At 44.9% G+C, this 20,790-nt stretch overlaps 1 protein-coding gene across 1 annotated transcript in view; it reads right to left on the bottom strand.

The window, feature by feature from the left end:
* Nucleotides 1-20,790, bottom strand: part of LOC146830898 (fibrocystin-L-like) — a 1,500,901-nt gene that overhangs the window by 593,846 nt on the left and 886,265 nt on the right. Inside the window, exon 42 of the mRNA XM_085605087.1 lies at nucleotides 16,127-16,276. Within this exon, the coding sequence (XP_085461213.1) occupies nucleotides 16,127-16,276 (150 nt within the window). The remainder of the gene's footprint in view (nucleotides 1-16,126; nucleotides 16,277-20,790) is intronic.

Genomic DNA, 20,790 nt, shown 5'->3' on the forward strand with positions numbered 1-20,790 from the left:
CGTACTTACCAGTAACTTGTATTTCCTTCTTAGGAATCCATTGTGTGGTTTTCACCAGAAAAGTTTCCAAACTAAAAATATTCCTAAAAAATCGTCTGTATGACTTAAACACATTCTTAAAACTGTTTACAGGAGGTTGGCCAGTGCTGGATCAAGGATCCACCACTGAGTAAGAAAAAGTAACGATAACACTACTTACCTGCTAAGTGAATTTTCTGCCATAGGATAACATTGGTGATTCTATGGGAAAAAGTGTCAACTTTTAAAATACAATAATATTCCTTAAACATCCCTACTGTAACCAAAGCGCTTTTACTCAACTGTTTACAGGAGATGTCCAAGGACTGAATCTAGGATCCGGTCTTGTGGTTAGAAAAGTAGTCCATAAAGTAATTAATTGCATTTAACTAGAAATTCACATTGAGCTCAATGTTGCTTAGTGTTTGAAATTGTGTTGCCCATTGCAACAACTGTAACTACTGTACTTAAAAGTATGTTGCCTATTTGCCAAGTATTTCAACTAAAGTAATTCATTCTGAGAAAGTATATTTTGTATTGTAATGTATAATGTAATTATAATGTAATTAAAAAAAATATATCTAAAAAATAAATAGTTTAAAAAATGTAGTAAATCAGTATCAAAAAAATCAGTATACAATTAATTCATTCAAAATTGTCATTTAGAAAACCTTTGAAATTCACTGAAAAAACCATAGGTTTCAGGCCTGATATAGTTAGGAATTAGCATTTAAAAAACCTTTGAAATTCACAGAAAAAACCATAGGTTTCAGGGGCATTATCAGTGATGTCATCAGTGATGTCACTGACCATGTCATGAGTGATGTAATATGTGACGTCATCAGCAGTGCATTGCGGGGGCGCGAGTTATAGTTAGCAGAACTAACTATAACAGGGGAATTTCTAGGGTTTTGTACGAGGGAAATGCCCAGCTAACTATAACGCCCCTGAAACCGATGGTTTTTTCAATGAATTTCTAAGGTTTTTTAAATGCCAATTCCTAACTATAACGCCCCTGAAACCTATTTTTTTTCAGTGAATGTATATATATATATATATATATATATATATATTCACTTAAAAAACCATAGGTTTCACACATGTTATAGTTAGCTGGACATTTCACTCGTGAAAAACCATTGAAATTCCCCCGTTATAGTTAGTGCAGGCAACTATAACTCACGCGACCGCAATCCTCTGCTGATGACGTCAGATATTACATCACTGTATTTAGACACTTATTTACCCATGTCTTCTTCCATTAATCTTTAGCTATACATATATTACAAATATTTTTTTTTCAGGAAGACACATATGTCATCAGTGATGTAATATCTGACGTCATCAGCAGAGGATTGCGGTCGCGTGAGTTATATTGCCTGCACTAACTATAACGGGGGAATTTCAATGGTTTTTCATGAGTAAAATGTCCAGCTAACTATAACATGTGTGAAACCTATAGTTTTTTAAGTGAATTTGCAAGGTTTTTTAAATGCTAATTCCTAACTATAACGTGTGTGAAACCTATGGTTTTTTCAGTGAATTTGTACGGTTTTTTAAATGCTAAGTTATGTTTTTTTTGTTTTTTTTTAAGGTTTTGTACCGTGCGCGTACCGTACGCTCACGGTGCGGTTCGCGCACCGTGCGCCCACGTTATGCATTTCGCAGAATTTTTCTGTTTCTACCGTACGCGCACGCTATGCGTACTCCGCGATTTTTCGTAAAAAAATTAAAGGAAATTTTGGCCCTTGGGGATCCATCTGGGACCCCCTGACAAAAGCTAGGGGGTCAGGAACTGTCCACCATGCCCCCTTTTCACGTTTTCCACCTTTGTTTTTCACCCCCTCAGACTGCGAGAGACAAAATAGCGGCCGACACTTCCTGGTTTCAACCGATTCGAATGTTTACTAAGATCTAACAACCAATCAGAATCGCGCTCGCGCACGGCAGCGTGCGGGTACGGTAAGCTTACCGTACGCGCACAGAGCGCGCCTATAGATATATATATTGATTTAAATGCTATTTTCTCAGGAAATACTGAACATATTTACACCAGACCTGCAAAAGGCACATCCCTGACCTGAGGACTACCTCTCTGCCAAATTTCAAGTAATTCTGTTCAGCCGTTCGGGCTGTAGCTTGGACTAAAGGTCCTATGGAAAAATGCATGGGGAAAACGCGTTTTGGGACCCCCCCTTTTTCTCAGCCCCCGCTTGACGAATCCCCCCCGAGACTTTCAGGGAAGGAGCGGAGCGGAGCGCCCCACCTATTTTGAAAATTTCGCGAGGATTCGTCAATCGGCGCCAAAGTTATTCCAAATAGAATGTTGCGGATTTCCTATGGAAACACGGTCCTAACTATAACTATCTACTGGCGACTGCCATAGGACACCTCAACTTTCACCTTGAGGATACCGACGATGACAACACGGACGACCTCCTTGAAAGCATGCTTAACATTGGACTCAAGCAGCTTGTCACTGACTCCACCCACACTGCAGGACACATGCTCAACCCATCTTCTCAACCAGCAACAGATTAACATACACCCACAACAAGGAGCTCACTTTGACTGATCACCAATGCGTCCATTTCGTCATCTCAGAACTCCCCAAAACCCCTGCCTCCACTGCCGGAAAAACATGGCACAACTGGTCAAAGGTATTGGAGCAATGATGAAGCAACACCCTCAACTACTGCCTTCCCACCACCACAAAGACACAGAAAAAGTGGTGGAATATTTTGCGAATTGGATCACGGCAAGCATGGACAACGTCACACCTAGGAAACCCACCAACCCCAAGAATTGAACACGACACCCCAACTAGTTCACAGCAGAACAGAAAACTCAGAAACTGGACTGCAGACAGAAGGAAAGTAGATGGCGTGCCAGCAAGCCCCTCGAGGCACAATAACGATTCAAAGACACCCTCAACTGTTACCACCACCTCCTGAAAAACACAAAGAACACCATCCTGCCACCCCCATCAATGACAGCTCCAACACCAGCAAGGAGCTGATTAACATAGTCAAGGAGTTCATCAACCCTTCAGCTATTGGAAACACCATCATTCCAGCGCAAGCCCTGTCAGACTTTTTCCACAACAGAATCAATGCCATCTACCAAGAATTTGCACCTCACCCTCCCCATTAAGGACAACATCAACCTCCTCACCCCGACCAACCTCCACCCCCAAAAAGCTCTCCTCGTAGAACCCCCTCATGAAAAGAAAGAAATTACATCCATCATAAGATCCAATTATGCCGGAGTTTCAGCAGAAGCCTGACCCCACCACACTTTCAACCTCAGCAATCAACACATCAGCAAAGAACTCACCAAGGTCCTCAACTCCTCAATCACTACGGCCCACTTCCCCCAGAAATTGAAACACGCTGAAGTGAAGCTGCTACTGTAGAAACCATCCGCGGACCCAGGAGAACTGCCATCCCTTTTCCCTTCTCTCCTTCCCTGCCAACGTCATTGAGAAAGCTAAGAATATCCAGCTAACCAGACATCTGGAGAGCCACAACCTTCTTGACCCCTCCCAAGCTGGCTGCAGGGCAAACCATAGCACCAAGACAGCTCTAATCGCAGCCACAAACAATATCAGAATGCTGTTAGACCACAGAGAAACAGCAGCCCTCATCCTCCTCAGCCTCTCAGCAGCCTTCAACATCATGTCCCACCACACACTGATCAACAGACACCACCAGATCGGAATCAAAGGAAGGAGCAGCCCTCAAGTGGATCACCTCCTACCTCACAGAAAGGACCCAGAAATATCCATCCCTACTCCTCACTCCCTAAGAACAACACCTGCAGGGTACCTCAAGGCTCATCCCTCTGCTTATTCCTCTTCAACATATACATGACACCCCGGGTCAATGTCCTCAGGAGCCACGAACTAAACATCATCTCCTATACTGATGACACTCAACTCATCCTCTCTCTAACAAATGACTCAACGACCATCAAAGACAGGTTCCAAAGATGCATAAAGGATGTGGCAGTCTGGATGAACAGCAACTGACACAGACAAGACATCTACGAGAAAGGCAAGGACACCCTATGGAACAAAAAATGGTGGCCTCCCGAGCTGGGCCCTACCCCCAGACCCACTGAACAGGCCCGCAACCTCAAAATCATCCTCGACAGCCAGCTATCCATGAAGAAGCAGGTCAGCGCCATCTCCTGCGCTTGCTTCCTTACCCTCCGAATGCTCAGGAATGCCTTCAGATGGCTCCCAACTAACACCAGGCAAACTGTCATACAAGCTCTTGTCACTAGTAGACTCGACTACAACAACTTCCTCTATGTAGGAATCACCACCCAAATCTTGAGGAAACTCCAGACGCACAAGTTACTTACCTTCGGTAACAATATATCTGTAAGAAACATTAATAGTGATAGATTCCCTACCTTAGAATTACCCCCAGGTGTCAGACTGGATCCTGAAAGTTTTCATCAGCAGTACCCCTGAGCGTCGGTAGATGGCGTTGTGTGGCTCCGCGTGCGTCGTTGGCGTCATCAGCGCCGAGATGACGTCGCTGGAGCTACTTTGATGTGCCCATGCTACACGACTTTCCGCGCCAGGAATGCAGAGCCATGCAAGAAACTGACCACTGGTGCCATGAAACTACGGTCCTAAAAGGGATGACCTTAACCCTAGAAATCAGTTCACAGAACAGGGAGGATGGGTGGGGTGGTAAGGAATCTATCACTACTAATGTTTCTTACAGATATATCGTTACCGAAGGTAAGTAACTTGTGCATCTGAAAGAAAAATGGAGTGATAGATTCCTTGAATCAAAAGGGAAGGGGGGGACCAGGAGCTGGTTGTGGTCCAATGTCCGTGCTCCACCAATGACAATTAAATCAATGAGGACATTGTTCCATGTTGGCGGTGAGACAAAAATGGCGATCACCTGCTCAACGAAAAAAAGTTGGGAGGGGGGGGAAGAGAGAGAAAGAGTGTAGAGGAGGGAGGGAGGTAGAAGGGAGGTGAAAAGAGGCAGAGAGAAATTTCCCCAGTGTCAAGGATCCAATCCTGAAGGGGAGGACTCAATGTAGCCTCTTGTTTGCCCTCACACACCCCGAAGGATGTCTTGCTTCATCATCGGGCTTGTTATTGCTCCTCGTCGGGCCGGCGCTGCAATGCCCGACGGTCCCCCGAAGATAGATTCCTTACCTTAGAATAGATACCCCAGCAATACCAACCCCGGTGGTGGGTCTGCGAACCAAGATCACACCAAAAAAGTCCTGGAGAACAGAACGGCTAAAGAAGCCGTCTCTCCGGACTTGGCTGTCCAGGCAGTAATGCTTGGTAAACGTGTGCAGCGAGGCCCACGTTGCTGCCTGGCAGATGTCATGCAAGGGAACTCCCTGTCCCAAAGCAGTAGTAGCTGCAGACACCCTGGTAGAATAGGCACGCAGCCCCACCAGAGGCTCCTTTTTAGCCAAAGAATAACAAGCCTTTATGTACCGAACGACCCACCGAGAGATGGTCTGCTTGTGCATGGCCCGACGTTTCTTGGTGCCCATGTAGCCAACAAAGAGTTGGTCATCTACCCGGAACTGTTGTGTGCGGTTCAGGTAGAATGAGAGCGCACATTTTGGGTCCAGACGGCGGAGCCTCTCTTCCTCTTTTGAGGGATGCGGAGGCGGAAAAAAGGTGGGCAAAGTGATGGTCTGCCCGACATGAAAGGCAGTGACAACCTTCGGCAGAAAAGATGGACGAGTCCTTAGAACCACTTTGTCCGGATGGACAGAGAGGAAAGGAGGTTTAGAAGAAAGAGCCTGGAGCTCACTCACTCTTCTGGCAGAGGTGATGGCCACCAGGAAAGCTCTCTTTAAAGTGAGATGACAAAGAGGACAGTTGTGAAGTGGCTCAAAGGGAGCACACATCAGATTCAAGTCCCACTGAGGCATTATGAAGGGAACAGGAGGGAAAAGATGAGTAATGCCTTTCAAGGATCTATTTACAACCGGGTACTTGTAAAAGGGAAGGGTGATCTGGAAGCCGTAAAAAGGCTGAAATGACCGAAAGATAGCGCTTGATAGTGCCCAGAAATGAGCCCTGCTGGGCCAAAGAAAGGAGGAATAGAAGGACCTCTGAAAGAGGAGCAGAAAGGGGATCCAAGCCTGATAGACCTGGCATCATTGGCGTGAGTCTCCCTTCCATTTTGTCGGATTGCCTCCTCTGTTTTTGATATGTTTTTGCTGGTTATATGCTTTGGGCACTGTGCCACTGCTATTCAGTGCCACAGTATCAGTGCTCCCTATGTTAAATTGATGTATTGATTAGTGACTCCATGATTGGGTTATTTGATTTACTTGTCAGACCCTAGTACAGTGCACCATGTGTTCCCAGGGCTTGTAAATCAAATGCTGCTGGGTGGGCTTGCAGCACTGGTTGTGCCACCCACAGAAGCAGCTTGCAAAGTGTGTCTCAGGTCTGCCATTGCAGAACCTATGTGCAGTCTGGTACTGCCATGCGGACTGACCAAGTGCACCCACTTGCCAGTCCCTAAACCTTCCCTTTTCTTCATATCAGACACCCCTATGGTAGGCCCAAGGGCAGGGTGCATTGTAAGTATAAGGTAGGACATGCCCTGGTGTGTGTAGCGTGTCCTAATAGTGAATTACAGCCATTTCCGTTTTTCACTATTGCAAGGCTACCTGTTCTCCATAGGCCAGAATGGGCAGTTAGATTATTACATCTTATAATCTTAACTGACTCAGGGAACATGGTAAAAATTCAAATTTAGTATGCCTGAAATCAGAATGATAAAATACATCTTTTAGTAAAGTTGGTTTTACCATTGTGTGTTTGAAAATACCACTTTTAGAAAGTAGGTATTTTCTTGTCTAACTATCCAAAGCCTGCCTCTGCTAGGTTTTGTATTCCTTGTCTGGAGTTTGAGTGACAGGGCTGGGTAATCCCAGGAGACAGAATGAGTCAGCCCAGTGGTGAATAGGGATATCTGCATCTAGATGGGAAGGAGGAGTTGCACCTGGGACCTGAATAGGGCTGGGCCTTCCCTCCAAAATGCTGGCTCCATCTCCTGGGGTGCGGCTGATATCTCTGCCCTGCACTGTGAAAGGAAAGAAGGAGTCCTGTAAACAAAGTGCTCAAGAACTTGTTTGGACTAGGCAGAGGCCTCTCTGCCTTCAGAGAACAAAGGATTTTGGGGTATAAATATTGGGACCCAGACCCAAGAATGTTAGATCACTTCTGGGAACAAGGAGAAGCGTGCTGCCGCCGCATCTCCCAGGAAGCGTGTCTTCGTCGAAGCTGTCTGCTGTCGCATCACCAGAGAAGCGTGACGCCATTGAGAGGGTCGCCATTGCATCACCGGAGAAGCGTGTCACAGGGCCTGTTGCGGCTCCAAAGTACAGAGTCGTCGCAAGGCTGCCAGGGCGTGAACACATCGCCGTCGCATCAAGGGCGCCATCTTCTCGCGTCGCACCAGGATTGTTGCATCGCATCGAGGCGCCATCTTGCGCATCGCAACCGGGCAGCAGGCCGAGAACCTACGCATCACCCCCGCACCGGTAAGGATCATGACGCATACCCTTCTCTGCGCAAGCATTGAGGCGCGACGCATCATCTCCCCTGGAGCACGGAACCGACGCATCTCCCTCTGCGAGCCTTTTTGATTATTTTGCGTTACGCATCCAGGTACTTTTGTGAGAACTGTGTCGCATTTATCATCAACTTGAACTAAGCAACTTTTACCATCTTTAAGTCAATCTTAAGTACAGTATTGTGGATTTTTGTCGTTTGTGGTCTTGTGTTAAGTCTATGTAAAGAATACTTATTTTTATAAAACCTGTGTGGTTTCCATCTGTAGTGTTTTCACTGTATTACTGTATGTGTTCACAAATGCTTAACTCACTGCCTCTGAGATAAGCATGTCTGCTCGTGCCAAGCTACCAAGGGGGTGAGTAGGGGTTATCTAGGAGTGTAATCTCCTTATCCTGATTTAGAAGCAAGGGTCCCTATTTGGACAAAGGTGTATACCACTAGAGACCCCCAGTTCTAACACAGCCTTTGCTGTGCACCATGCCACAAACCTATTCCACCTGCAGGCGCATACCGTCTTAGTGGAGGGACGCCTGGCTGCCAAGATTACATCACAAACTTCGAGAGGCAGGTCAAAAGACGTCAACTGCCGCCGCTCAATCTCCATGTAAGGAGGCAGAGGCTGGACAGGTTCGGATGGAGGACCGCCCCCTGCTGCTGCGACAGAAGATCCTCCCGAAGAGGCAGTCGGATCGGGGGATCGATAGGCATGCTGAGTAGCTCCGGATACCATATTCTTCATGCCCAGTCCGGAGCCACAAGAATGACTTGGGCCTGGTCGCGTTTGATCTTCTTCAGCACTCTGGGTAGAAGTGGTATAGGTGGAAAGGCGTATAGTAGACCACAACTCCACTTGTGACGAAAAGCATTGCCTAGTGAGTGCTGCCTTGGAAATTCCAACATGCAGAACTGATGACATTGCGCATTCTCTTTGGTGGCGAATACATCTAACCAAGGCTCTCCCCACTGCTGAAAGATACCTTGCGCCACATCCGAGTTCAGACGCCATTCGTGATCCATCATGCACCGACAGCTGAGTTGGTCTGCCCTGGCATTCAGAGAACCTGCCAAGTGTTGAACCACCAGGGAAATGCCTTGATGTTCTAGCCATGTCTAGAGGCGCAGAGCCTCCTGACATAAGGTCCACGACCCCACCCCGCCTTGTTTGTTGCAGTACTACATGACAGTGGTGTTGTCTGTGAACACCTGCACTACTTTCCCCCTGACAGAGGGAAGGAATGCCTTCAGTGCAATTCGGATTGCCCGAAGCTCCAGAAGGTTGATATGGAGCCGGGACTCTGCCGGAGACCAGAGTCCTCTGATCTCTGCCTCTCCCATGTGGCCGCCCCATCCCAGAAGGGACACATCCATCACAACTGTGTGTTCTGGTTGGGAAAGGGAGAGGGATCTGCCATTGACCCAATCGCGATTCGTGAGCCACCACTGCAATTGTCGTGCAGTGCCCTCCGAGAACTGGATGTGACCGGACAGGTTGTCCAGATGCTGTGCCCCCTGGAACTTCAGGTCCCACTGCAGAGCCCGCATATGCCATCTGGCATGATCAACTAACAGGATGCAGGAGGCCCTCAGGTCCAGTAGACGGAGGGTCATCCTGACCGAATCCCAGGATAGAGGCTGAAAGCTCAGAATCATCACCTGAATATCCCGGACTCGCTGCTCTGGACGATAAACCCGAAACTGCCCTGTGTCCAGAACAGCTCCATTGAAGAGGAGCTTCTGAGAGGGAATCAGGCACGTTGATGGAGAACCCCAGCAAATGCAGGAGGTCGGCTGTAGTCTGGAGGTGGGAGAAGACTGCCTGGGGCGAGCCCGCCTTCAACAACCAGTCGTCGAGATTGGGGAAGACTGGAACCCCTGAGCGCCGCAGAAGAGCTGCGACCACGGCCATCACTTTCGTGAACATCCAAGGGGCACTGGTAAGGCCAAATGGGAGCACGGTGAAAAGAAAGTACTCGTGGCCTATCGTGAACCACAGGTAACGCCGGTGGGCCGGCAGGACGAGTATATGAAAGTAAGCGTCTTGCAAGTCCAACGCTACAGTCTTGCGGGTCTAGGGCAGACAAGACCTGAGCAAGTGTGAGCATCTTGAACTTTTCCTTCCAGAGGAAACGATTGACGTTCCGGAGCTCTAAGATAGGACGTAGGCCCTTGTCCTTCTTGGGGACCAGAAAGTAGTGGGAATTGCAACCACGACCTACTTCTGGCCCAAGGAAAGCGCTCGATGGCCCCCTTGGCCAAAAGGGCAGTGACTTCCTGTTGAAAAAGTGCAAGATGGCACCACCCGCACCCTCAGCCGCGTCGCACGATGGGCGAGGGGAAGTCGACTTCTTTTTGGAATGCTTCAACTTACCTGACCCTGAGTGCGAAGACTTATATCCAGAGGATCGATGGTGACGGCTCCGTGACCGGTCCCTCGACCTCCCACGGGACCAGGAGCTTCAGCGGCACAGATCCGACTGCCAGACTTCCAGCAACTTTCAGGACAGCTTCTGCAATCGGCGTCATGGCCCGGCAGTCGGAGCACGTCTTGGAGTCGTGGTCACGCCCCAGGCAGTAGTGACACACGTGGTGTGGGTCCGTCACCGACATCATGCTGTGACAATCCCCACAGTTCTTTAAGCCGGGCATCCCTACGACTCCAGGAGTCGATCAACTTGAAGAAATTGAGACATAAGGCCTGGAAAAAACTCAGTCAAAAAATGACTGGGTGTACTTGCTCTTACCGGATCTGTGCTTGCTGGCGTGGAAAAATAAAGAACGGACGTCAGCACGCGTGGGCTTGTCTAAGTAGCTCTAGCGACGTCATCTCGGCCCGATGACGCCAACGACGCACACTAAGCCACACGACGACACCTACCGACGTAAAGGGGTACTGCTGATGAACACTTTCCGGATCCAGTCTGACGCCTGGGGGTAATTCTAAGGTAAGAAATCTATCACTATGTGTTTCTTTCAGATCATCCAAAACACAACAGCCAGACTCATCCTTGACCTCCCCAGACAGACTCACACCACCCCTTACCTCAGGAAACTCCATTGGCTACCAGTAGCGAATAGATGCCAGTTCAAGCTGCTCACCCACACTTACAAGGCACTACACAACAAAGGACTGGCATCGCTCAACAAATGAGTGCATTTCCACCAACCTAGGAAACTCTGCTCTAGTTCCTTCTCCCTAGCAGCTACCCAGTGCATCGGCCAGGCTAACAGTGGAGGCCGCTCCTTCTCCCACGTGGCGGCTAAGACCTAGAACACCCTCCCCCTGCACCTCGAAGTATCACCGTTCAGCAAGGACCTCAAGACTTGGATGTTAAACCGAAAGGAAAAGGCAGCGTGATCCTGCAGCAGGACCGCACAGCACCTCGAGACACTCACTGGTGAAGCAGCTGTGCTATACAAATACTGATTGATTGATTGATTCTGCACAACTTCACCGGGAAGAGTTAGTGTCAGATCACATAATTTGACAGTATACCTGAAAGACACAATTGTCAGGTAGATGGGTGGAGACAGTGCTTAATTGAAGCTGGTGGTTGCAGGTTTAGTCCACCGACACTCAGTTTAAGAAATCAGCATTTGTTTTCCCTTGTCACCCAGAGCAAGAGAAATAAAAACACTAAAGAGTAAAAGAAAGAGAAAGAGAAATATGCAAAAATAGTAATTAGGGGAGAAAGCAGGGATGAAAGTTATGAGTTGGAATCAAGACTACACAGTCTTGGTAATTTGCACCCTCCAACTACTGGCCAGGAGCCACTTACACTGGCCAGGAGCATTGTAGCAAAATGTTTGGGCCCAGCACTGATGTTTTACAAAATAAGCACTGGGTAGTAAGAAGACTTTAGATCACTGTTTAGACACTTGAGGCAGAAAGGAGCAGGGTAAAATTGTTTCTCTTCATGGAAAGAGACTTATTGTACTAATTGACCTCAGAAGTCAGTCAGCCTTCATGAGATGATGTTGGCGTCCCTTTTAGGTGGACTGATTGCCTTAGTTGGCATTGGGTGTAGTTAAAAGGGTAGGAAGCAGTCCTAAGCTGTATCGTTTTCCTATGCCTTAATCCGTTTCAGTACACAGAGCTCTCTGGGAGGAGCAGAGTGGCATTAAGTGGGAAAAACCTTTGCAGTTTTCCTTATGATCACCCATCATTAATGTGAAATCTTGCTTTTCAGGACTCTTGCTTTTAACACTGGCATTTAGGAACTTGCTTGGAACACGGATGAATGTGAGTCTCTCACTTTCCGCTGCCTACCGTGGGCACAGAGGAATATTTGTACCCCACCTGTCTTTTAGCCATGACCACGTTACAGAACTGAAGAAGGTAGCTTCCTGGCCTGGTCCTCTGATCTACATATACCTGTCTCTTTGTGTCTGTCTCTTCTGTCAAATATGCCTGCAGGAAGGTGCCTGCTTCAAAAAGCTGTGCAGTGGGAAGGGGAAAAACATCTTGAACCTTGAAGAAAATACTATTGATAGAGAAGTTTGAACCAAGAGGAAACCAGTAGAAATTCCAGTCCTGAAAACCTATGACTATGGAAGTTTACAGTCCTCTGAAGCTAAGAATAGGCCTCCTATTGTAGAGGTAATGTAAATATATATAGCCAGCATGCAACCACTGCTTCCCTGCCAATGAATATTCGCAGCACACTGCCACTCCATTTAAAGAATTTTGATCAGTACATGACTGCCTTAGTAGCTGAACTTGCCTGGGATCTTTAGCTTCTTTATTTATTGTTATTTGTTTGTGTTGATACACATACCATGAGTTATGTGGCTTTTCTGTGCTTAGCTATCAATGGTGAACCAAGGACCCAAAGGGGAACCTGTTTATCTCTTTGGACAGGACTGTCACACGTACTACAACATAGATGCTCTAAAAGTATTTATGTGATTGGCCATTTAATAGAGCATTCCTTAGGTGGGTGAGGAGATTCAGCAGAGGACTCCAACAAATATAAAAATAATCTACACTGGACACCAGATTTAAATGTACATCCCTTTTGTTGATAAACTGCATGATACTATGGGCTGTAAGAGGCCTTTGCACCAAGGTTCAAGGGTTCAATGTGTATAAATGTGGAATAATTAAAACAGGGACACCGTTAACGTTGAGCCTACATTGCAGTCACTATGTAAGCAGACAACAGTGCAAATGACATTTACTGCAACATGCTATGCTTTGCAGGATGCAAACTGGTTGCTGCAAAGTAATCCTGTGTGCTCATACACCCCCATTTTTGCTGACTGTTACGCATGGTAACAGAATCTGATTGTCCCTGGGCTCTGGTTAACACGGACCACGACCAGTGCTATGTTGAAAACGCAAGTGAAAACACCTACATGCATTGGGTAAACTATATATTAGGGTACACTTACAATTGGCATGACCTACCTATAAGCTTCTAGTAAATAATAGGGCAGGGGGATTAAAACTACCTATAAGTCCCTAGTATATAATAAGGCATGGCAGGTTAGAGGACAGCAGCAAACAGAGCGCATCGCTGTGCACCTGAGGTCATCTTAAAAGCATCCCTGTGTTGCACCACCACTTTTGAAAGTAAATTCACAGCAAATTCGACTTTCGTGATAGGGGCACTTAAAAAGTGATACTTTACAATAGTTGTGCATATTAGGCACCCCCAGGCTCTTCCCTAGGTGTCCCAAGGGTGGGGGGGAGGGGACATGTGTATTCACTGCAGTCATGGTCGTAATGGCCACAGGAGAGCTGCCGACTTTGGTGCTTCCAAATTCAGCAGCTCAGCTCTGCCCATTATGCCATTATGACTACAGTGCACACGTCCCACACACGACACCCTCTCCAAAGTCGGCAGCTCAGCTGTGCTTGCTCTGACCAGCATTACAGTCATGATTGATCCCATGATCCGATGGCTCAACACACATTTTATTGTGCGACGTAGTGTGCAGCAGGTTTCAAGGGCCATGAACCCTGCTGCAGACTACGTCGCACGATAAAATGTTGAGCCTTCAACGCGGAGACTCGAACAACCTGATTCACCTGAAGGAAACCAGCCAGACTCGAGTTAGTATCGGGCCCTACCGGCGTTGTTGGTGCAACATCCTGTGATTCTTGGCAAATCACATAAAAAAATTAAAATCTTAATCTCCCTTTGGTAGGCGCTGTCGAGGAAATTGAGATTTTAATTTTATTAAGTGATTAAAAAGTATTTTCGTACTTCTATGTTTGATGGACTTTGCGAAGTCCACACGCCAGAATGTAAAGCAGCCAGCTGTCGCAAATGCCGGTAGCTCTTAATATGTTCGCTTCGGGTCGCATCATCTCAAGCTCTGTGTGATGATAAAACAAATTGTCATAATGTGTCTAGTAATGGTGAAACGGGCAGGATTTATACCTTACATTGCTTTCTCGAATTTGCTTGAAAATGCACCATTAGCCCACTCTTTTTCAAATTGTTCTCATTGGGGGAACACCCCCGAGCTCCCCTTAGGTCGTTCAGGCTCGCTCGCTGCAATTCGCTCAACTGCACATTTTACGCCACCACTTTCAAATCTCACCAGCCGCCACTGACAGAAGATGTTTTGTATGCCTTGGTGTTGAAGAAATTGCACCTTTTATTTTCCCAATTGTAGATCCCCAGCCACATAGGATAACTTTGCAATAGTTAATGAACACATAAATATTGCTAGGAATTAAATTACAATTTCACTCCAGGAATTAGGAGAATGATATTGATAAATCTAACAATATGCTAATGTTTAATTCATCCTAAAATATACCGAACAAAAGTCAAAATACATTCTTCTCTGTATGCCAAAATTAGGCCAAAATTAAGCCTTCCTGATTGGTCAGAGTTAACAGGATTAGAGGCAGCTTTGACGAAGTTATAACTCATAAGTGTCTCATCCAGGGTGAGGCTATCTGTTGGAGAGAGCTCTGCTACACTGGAATGCCAGAGCAGGAAGCTTCAAAGGAGGAATAGGACAGGCAAGGAATGCCAGCTCCATTTACCCCCATCCCCTCTGACCGAGTCAGATGAGAGGCCTAATAAAGGAATCAGTAGATATTAGGGGGTGGAGAGCTATGCAAATGAGCCATACTGAGAGATGGTTTAGTTAGCTCGTCATTCTCTGCTGAGATTTCAGCGATGTTGAATCTTGGAGGAATAGTGCTTTCTGGGAGAGCATTATGCCAGACTTTAAAGGAAATCGTGATGCTCTGGGGTGTTGCCTTGCACCTAGGTAGACAGGAGTGAGCTCCTAATTGACCCAAGAGAACACTGAATACATATGTTAGAGGGGCAGAGCCTCTCAGATCTGCTGCTTGACACTAAGACAAGAAGAAGGATTGCCATGCTGGAATCTTGATTTGCAGGCCATGCATTCTGACTGATTGCGCTTCCTGAACAATCTGGAACTACAGACCTGGGGATGTACTGTGCTTCTAAAAGATTAAACAGTGGACTACCTGCAGCTACAGGTTAATAGAGCTCACATGGAACATCACCACTTTGATACCCCTTCGTGAAGTGCGTCCAGTGGATTTGTAAGGGTTTTGTCTAACTGCAATGTGGGAATTGTGGTCCCAATTTTTTAAGGACAATCTTGGAGCTTCCAGACCCTTGGATTGTGTTTTGGACTTGTTGGACCCTCAAGAAGAACTTCAGGAAGAAGTACCAGATGTTTGGAGATGTTTGGAGCAATTTTGGAAAAAAGCTCCCTAAGGTCTCGACTCAACCCCAAGAGCCAAGCCGGCCACCTTCAACCACGACCTGGCCCGGATTCCAGGTTTGATCCGCTGAAGAGCTCTGGATGCCCGACTTCCAGAGTTTGAGCGAGAGCTCCCTAAAAGTCAAGCCAGCGAACCCTCACCAAATCTGGACTGGTGAGGAGCACCAAGGGAACCCGCCGGAAAAAGCTCAGGGCTCCATCGTGGTCTACCTGAAAGTGTCCCGGTCAAGCGTGACCAAATGTCCTAGAGTGGCAATATATGTTTCTAAGTGCTAGAAAATGTTTCATCGTTAAATATTTGTATCTCCGGTTTCCTCAATTGGATCTTTGTCATGTTGGTGTCATCTTAAAGATAAAACTATTTCCTATTTTTATAAATTGGTGTGGGATTTTTAGTGCGTGTTGTGTCATAATTATGTACTGAACTTGTGTTTTAAAATGCTTTACATACCTGTCTCCTAAATTAAGCCTGACTGCTTGCAGCCAAGCTATCCAGGGTGGAGCATTGGAAAATGTATTGAGACCTATACTGAGCCCTAGTTAGTGACCTTATTGCCAGTGGTAGATGCATACTTACCACTGCTAATTACCCACTTTCCAACACTGGTTCAGAAAGGATTTAAACTAGGTCTTTAGAAGAGGTGTGTTCTGAGGTAAATACTTGGGATCATCGGATGTACAATATACTTATTGTATTATTTGGCCTGATTCAATAAATCCAACATCAACCTGCAATAAAACAATTCAGTAGCAGTATTACAAAATCCCAAAATATCTTCAGTGTGCTTCTCTACTTACCATTATTAGGTGGCATTTCACAAAAGAGAGTACTTAAATCTGATAGTGTTTGGTTAACTCTGCATTCCGAGTTGCATATAAATATGTGGGCATTATTGCTGTTGAAGCCTGTGCCATCCACTCTCAGTATCTGGCCACCACCAAAGCTACCTGAAAGGGGAGAAAGCAAATGAGTTGTCATAAAAAATTAGTAGTTAGTAAAGTGGTTTGTATCTTTCAATAGCAGAATGATCAGCAATTTGTCATAGACTTTAAGAGATTCCTTTGGCTCATATTATCCAGTCTTTTGGCCTTTTTATGAATACAAATGACACACAGTTATTTAGGAAATATAGGGTGATGCGCCTCTCATTTGCATGATTGACCGTGGGGTTGAGATTTAGATGTGCACCAATCAATTAAAATTAAATGGAGAGCAGACCGAAATTTTACGACCAGTGAAGCCTTCTTTTTTGGATCTGCCATTTTGGCTTCTCTCACTAGGTCAAAACTCAGTCCCTGTCGCAAGTGTAAAAAATTGACTCAGTTCTTTCCATGAAGATCCATACTATTGCTGCAGTCTGTTTCTTTTTTTCAATTTCTTACTTTAAAATTGAACTTTATCTGTTTTCCTTTTCTCAGAGAGCACACATTTTGAATGCTTTCATTTCTTTGTGATTGCACTATACCAATATATCTATGCAACTCCCTCAAAGCACAATCCCAAAACGTCTACTCGTGTAAATGTATGCTGCTAAATTAGCTTTGGGTCTAAACCAAGAGATCCCATTGCCCCTTTTCTGGCCATTTTGTAGTGGCTGCCAGTTAAGGAACCGATCTAGTTCAAATCACTTTACCTAGTGCACAAAGCTGTATACTCCTCCAGACCCCTTCCTCTCGGTGACCATCTTAAGTGATTTTCCCTGGCTGCGCACTAAGATATCAGGCAAACTTCTTCTTGTAGTCTCTAGATTTTCTCAGAAGTCTTTGAGATGACGCTCAATCTTGGTTGCAGCTGCCATATAATGAAACTGAATCCCACCTGCCCGCATTAAGATTCAAACCTGTGGAAGTTCAGGAAGACTCAGAAGACTTAGCTTTCTCTCCGTCTCCCTTAATTAATCGGATTAGCTCGTTTCCTTGATTTGAGGCTCATGAATTTCTCTTTTTTCCATTTTTTAGCAATAAGATACCTCCCTTATATACTTGCCTTCTAGCAGCCGTTTCATATAGAACCGGTAGTTGCAAATGAAAAATGTAACCTGGTGCTAAAATCGACTCTACTGAATAACAAAATGGGATAATATTACTATTAGTAATGCTTAGAACACCACCCTTAGTAACTTCATAATGACAAGATAACCAGATTATCAGAAGAATCCTCACCAGATAATGATGATGATCACTCAAAATGACCAGGGTTCTCAGATGGTATCAGATCAGGCCAATCCAGAGCTGTTTGCCTCTCTCTACAGTTGTTATGTGGGGTTGGGGCGAAATGGGTGAATTTGGTGATACAAGGAATTTGTGATACCAGTAGGAATCACACAACAATATTTCGGAAAGCAATATATTTACCACCAGCACTATCTTTTTATTCACTGGTGATAGTTGATTAAATGCTGGAAATTATGGTGATGAAATAAGTTTCCCAGAGTGCCTCAATAAACATGACTGGTGATATTTACTGCAGGTGATAAACTAGCAGTATACAGATTCACTAACAATGAGATTAGAGCTGGTGCCCTGATATATTCCGCTAAAGATTAGTGTACCACCATTAGTATTTCAAGCATGTTGAACATTCATCTGTAATAGTTTGGCTACCTGCACGTGCTTACACTCACCAACTGATGGTTTAAGTAAAACAAATTCCTATTAGAGAATAACAGAAATGATGAATGTTAACTTCAAACACACAAAGGGCCAGATTTACTAATTTCTCACGCAGTGCAGTGCAGCAGCAGCAGCAGCAAATGCTACGCTGCTTGAGGAGGAGAGAGCAGGAGAGCACCAAATTTACTGAAATAGGGCACTCTCCTCCCCTCACCCTAACGCCAGCACAGAAAGTAGCTGCAGTGCTCCACGGAGGCACCTATGCGCCATAGTGCAAGGGTGTCTCTGTGAGTCAAGCATAGGTTTTTTACTGTAAGGTCCAGTACAAAATACTTTGCTTAGACTAATTTTAAACATTTTCCCACTTTGTAAGTGTGCTGCACAGTGCAGCACACATGCAAAGTCGGAAAATAAACAAGAAAAAAAGCATTTTTCCTTCATAGCACCTGGTTGAAAGGTGAGCTATTTTTTTATGCTAAACACTGTCCACTTTATTTAGTATATTGGGTTTAGCGTCAGAAACCTTGCTTGGTCCATGGGAACGCCCCTGCACCATTCATGGAATGTCCCATTGGCGCTAAGTAAAGCAAAGCAATGCTATGCGCTTCTTCGCGTTTCTTTCACATTATTTCCAGTGCTAAAGTTTGAAGAGGAATTTCCTCAATTACTAAAAGTCAATTCCATCCTTTCTTCCATGGCATCCTCCGATTGATTCCTTGTCATCGGAGGATTCCACCTTATCTGACGTAGTGAATCGCAAGCTTGAAGCTTCGCTAAAACGATTTTGCTGCCTCCAACATTGTAGTGACAGCAAGTACTTAAGCCGCCTTTAGCCACACAGATCCTTCAAAAAACTTTCAGGGCCCGATTCACAGAACTAACTTAAGACAAAATCCTAAACTTACTACCATTTTGGTATCCACAGAAGGCACTTACTCATTTTGGTATTCACAAAAGGCACTTACTCATTTCGGTATTCACAGAAGTTAGGAGTCCTAACTTTAGGACTCCTAAATGCCTTCTGTGAATACCAAAAGTCTTAAAATTAGGATTTTTCTCAGTTTAGTAGTAGTATAGTTAGGACTCCTAACTTTAGGACTCCTAAATGCCTTCTGTGAATACCGAAAGTCTTAAAATTAGAATTTTTCTCAATTTAGTAGTCCTAAGTTTAGGACTCCTAAATGCCTTCTGTGAATACCGAAAGCCTTAAAATTAGGATTTTTCTCAGTTTAGTAGTTGTAAAGTTAGGAGTCCTAACCTTAGGACTCCTAAACTGAGAAAAATCCTAATTTTAAGGCTTTCGGTATTCACAGAAGGCATTTAGGAGTCCTAAAGTTAGGAGTCCTAAATTTAGGACTACTAAATTGAGAAAAATCCTAATTTTAAGACTTTCGGTATTCACAGAAGGCATTTTGGAGTCCTAAAGTTAGGAGTCCTAACTATACTACTACTAAACTGAGAAAAATCCTAATTTTAAGACTTTCGGTATTCACAAACGGCATTTAGGAGTCCTAAAGTTAGGACTTCTAACTATACTACTACTAAACTGAGAAAAATCCTAATTTTAAGACTTTCGGTATTCACAGACGGCATTTAGGAGTCCTAAAGTTAGGACTCCTATCTTCTGTGAATACCGAAATGAGTAAGTGCCTTCTGTGAATACCAAAATGAGTAAGTGCCTTCTGTGAATACCAAAATGGTAGTAAGTTTAGGATTTTGTCTTAAGTTAGTTCTGTGAATCGGGCCCTCAGTCTTTATTTGACTGCCTCCAACAGAATTCAGATCCAAAGACCATTCACACCAACAAGGAGCTGTTATCCTGTTTCCTTTCTGTTGTCTCCTTTGACATGGTTTGCAACGACTTCGGCAGGCACCATAGTGGAAAGTAGAAGGACCTTGTGGAGGAAGCCATATAAACAAGATGCTAGGCAAAGGTTTCTCATTCAATGTCTGCTGTTCCTGTGTCCAAAGCTGTTTTGTCCACAGCTTAATGAGATGGTACACAATTCAGCTGAGAAGAAGAAAGTAGTTTAAGCTTGTTGCTTCAGAAACATTTGGTTGAGGAAAGAAAACACCCCTTTCATGGTCTATCAAATCCCAGCCTCAGTCTGCCATTTTCAAGATCAAAAGCCAAAGTCCTGTCTATATGGTAGGGGCAAGACTGCAACTGTTTCCCCTAATATTCATCAAAGATTTAGGAGGAGTAGGGCCTATCTTCTAACTATTTTTTTTTAAATGCAATTTTATAAAGTTAAATCAGAGTCCTCCACAAGCAACTCCTATTCCATCAGACTCCTTAAAGCAGTAAGCCCTTTGACAAGGAAAACAATCAATGCTACAGAAGGGTTTATTTGTCTGATTTCCCTACAACCAGTGTAGAAAAGGTCTTTCCTCCATCTTGTTGCTGGTTCTGAAACAGCATGAGAAACACTGTCCAGTCTTTGACCTCAAGTTCCTAAACAAATGTGTGGCCTACAAACCTTTCAGAAAGATTTTTCTGCAGTACGTAATCCCTTTGATTGCAGTAGGACATTATAAGGCAACACTGGACTATCAAGATGCATATTTTTAAGTCCCTATTTATGCAAAAAGCCAATGTAATCTTAGTTTTGCAGTGGGACCAGATCAATTCCAATTCTGAGTTCTTTCCTTTGGGCTCTTTTCATCCCTGAGGGTAATCACAAAGGTACTTGCACTAGTGGTGGCTTCACAATCGGAAGGGATTCAAATGTTTTTCGTACCTTAATTGCTGGCTGTTTGATGCTTCTTCACTTTTGCAAAAGAATGATGGATTTACCCAGATCTCTTGACTGGGGGTGAATGTTTGATTTGTTTCACATTTTGTCCAT

This window comes from Triturus cristatus, chromosome 5_1, assembly GCF_964204655.1.
Source record: "Triturus cristatus chromosome 5_1, aTriCri1.1, whole genome shotgun sequence".
In the NCBI taxonomy this organism is placed as follows: Eukaryota; Metazoa; Chordata; class Amphibia; order Caudata; family Salamandridae; genus Triturus; species Triturus cristatus.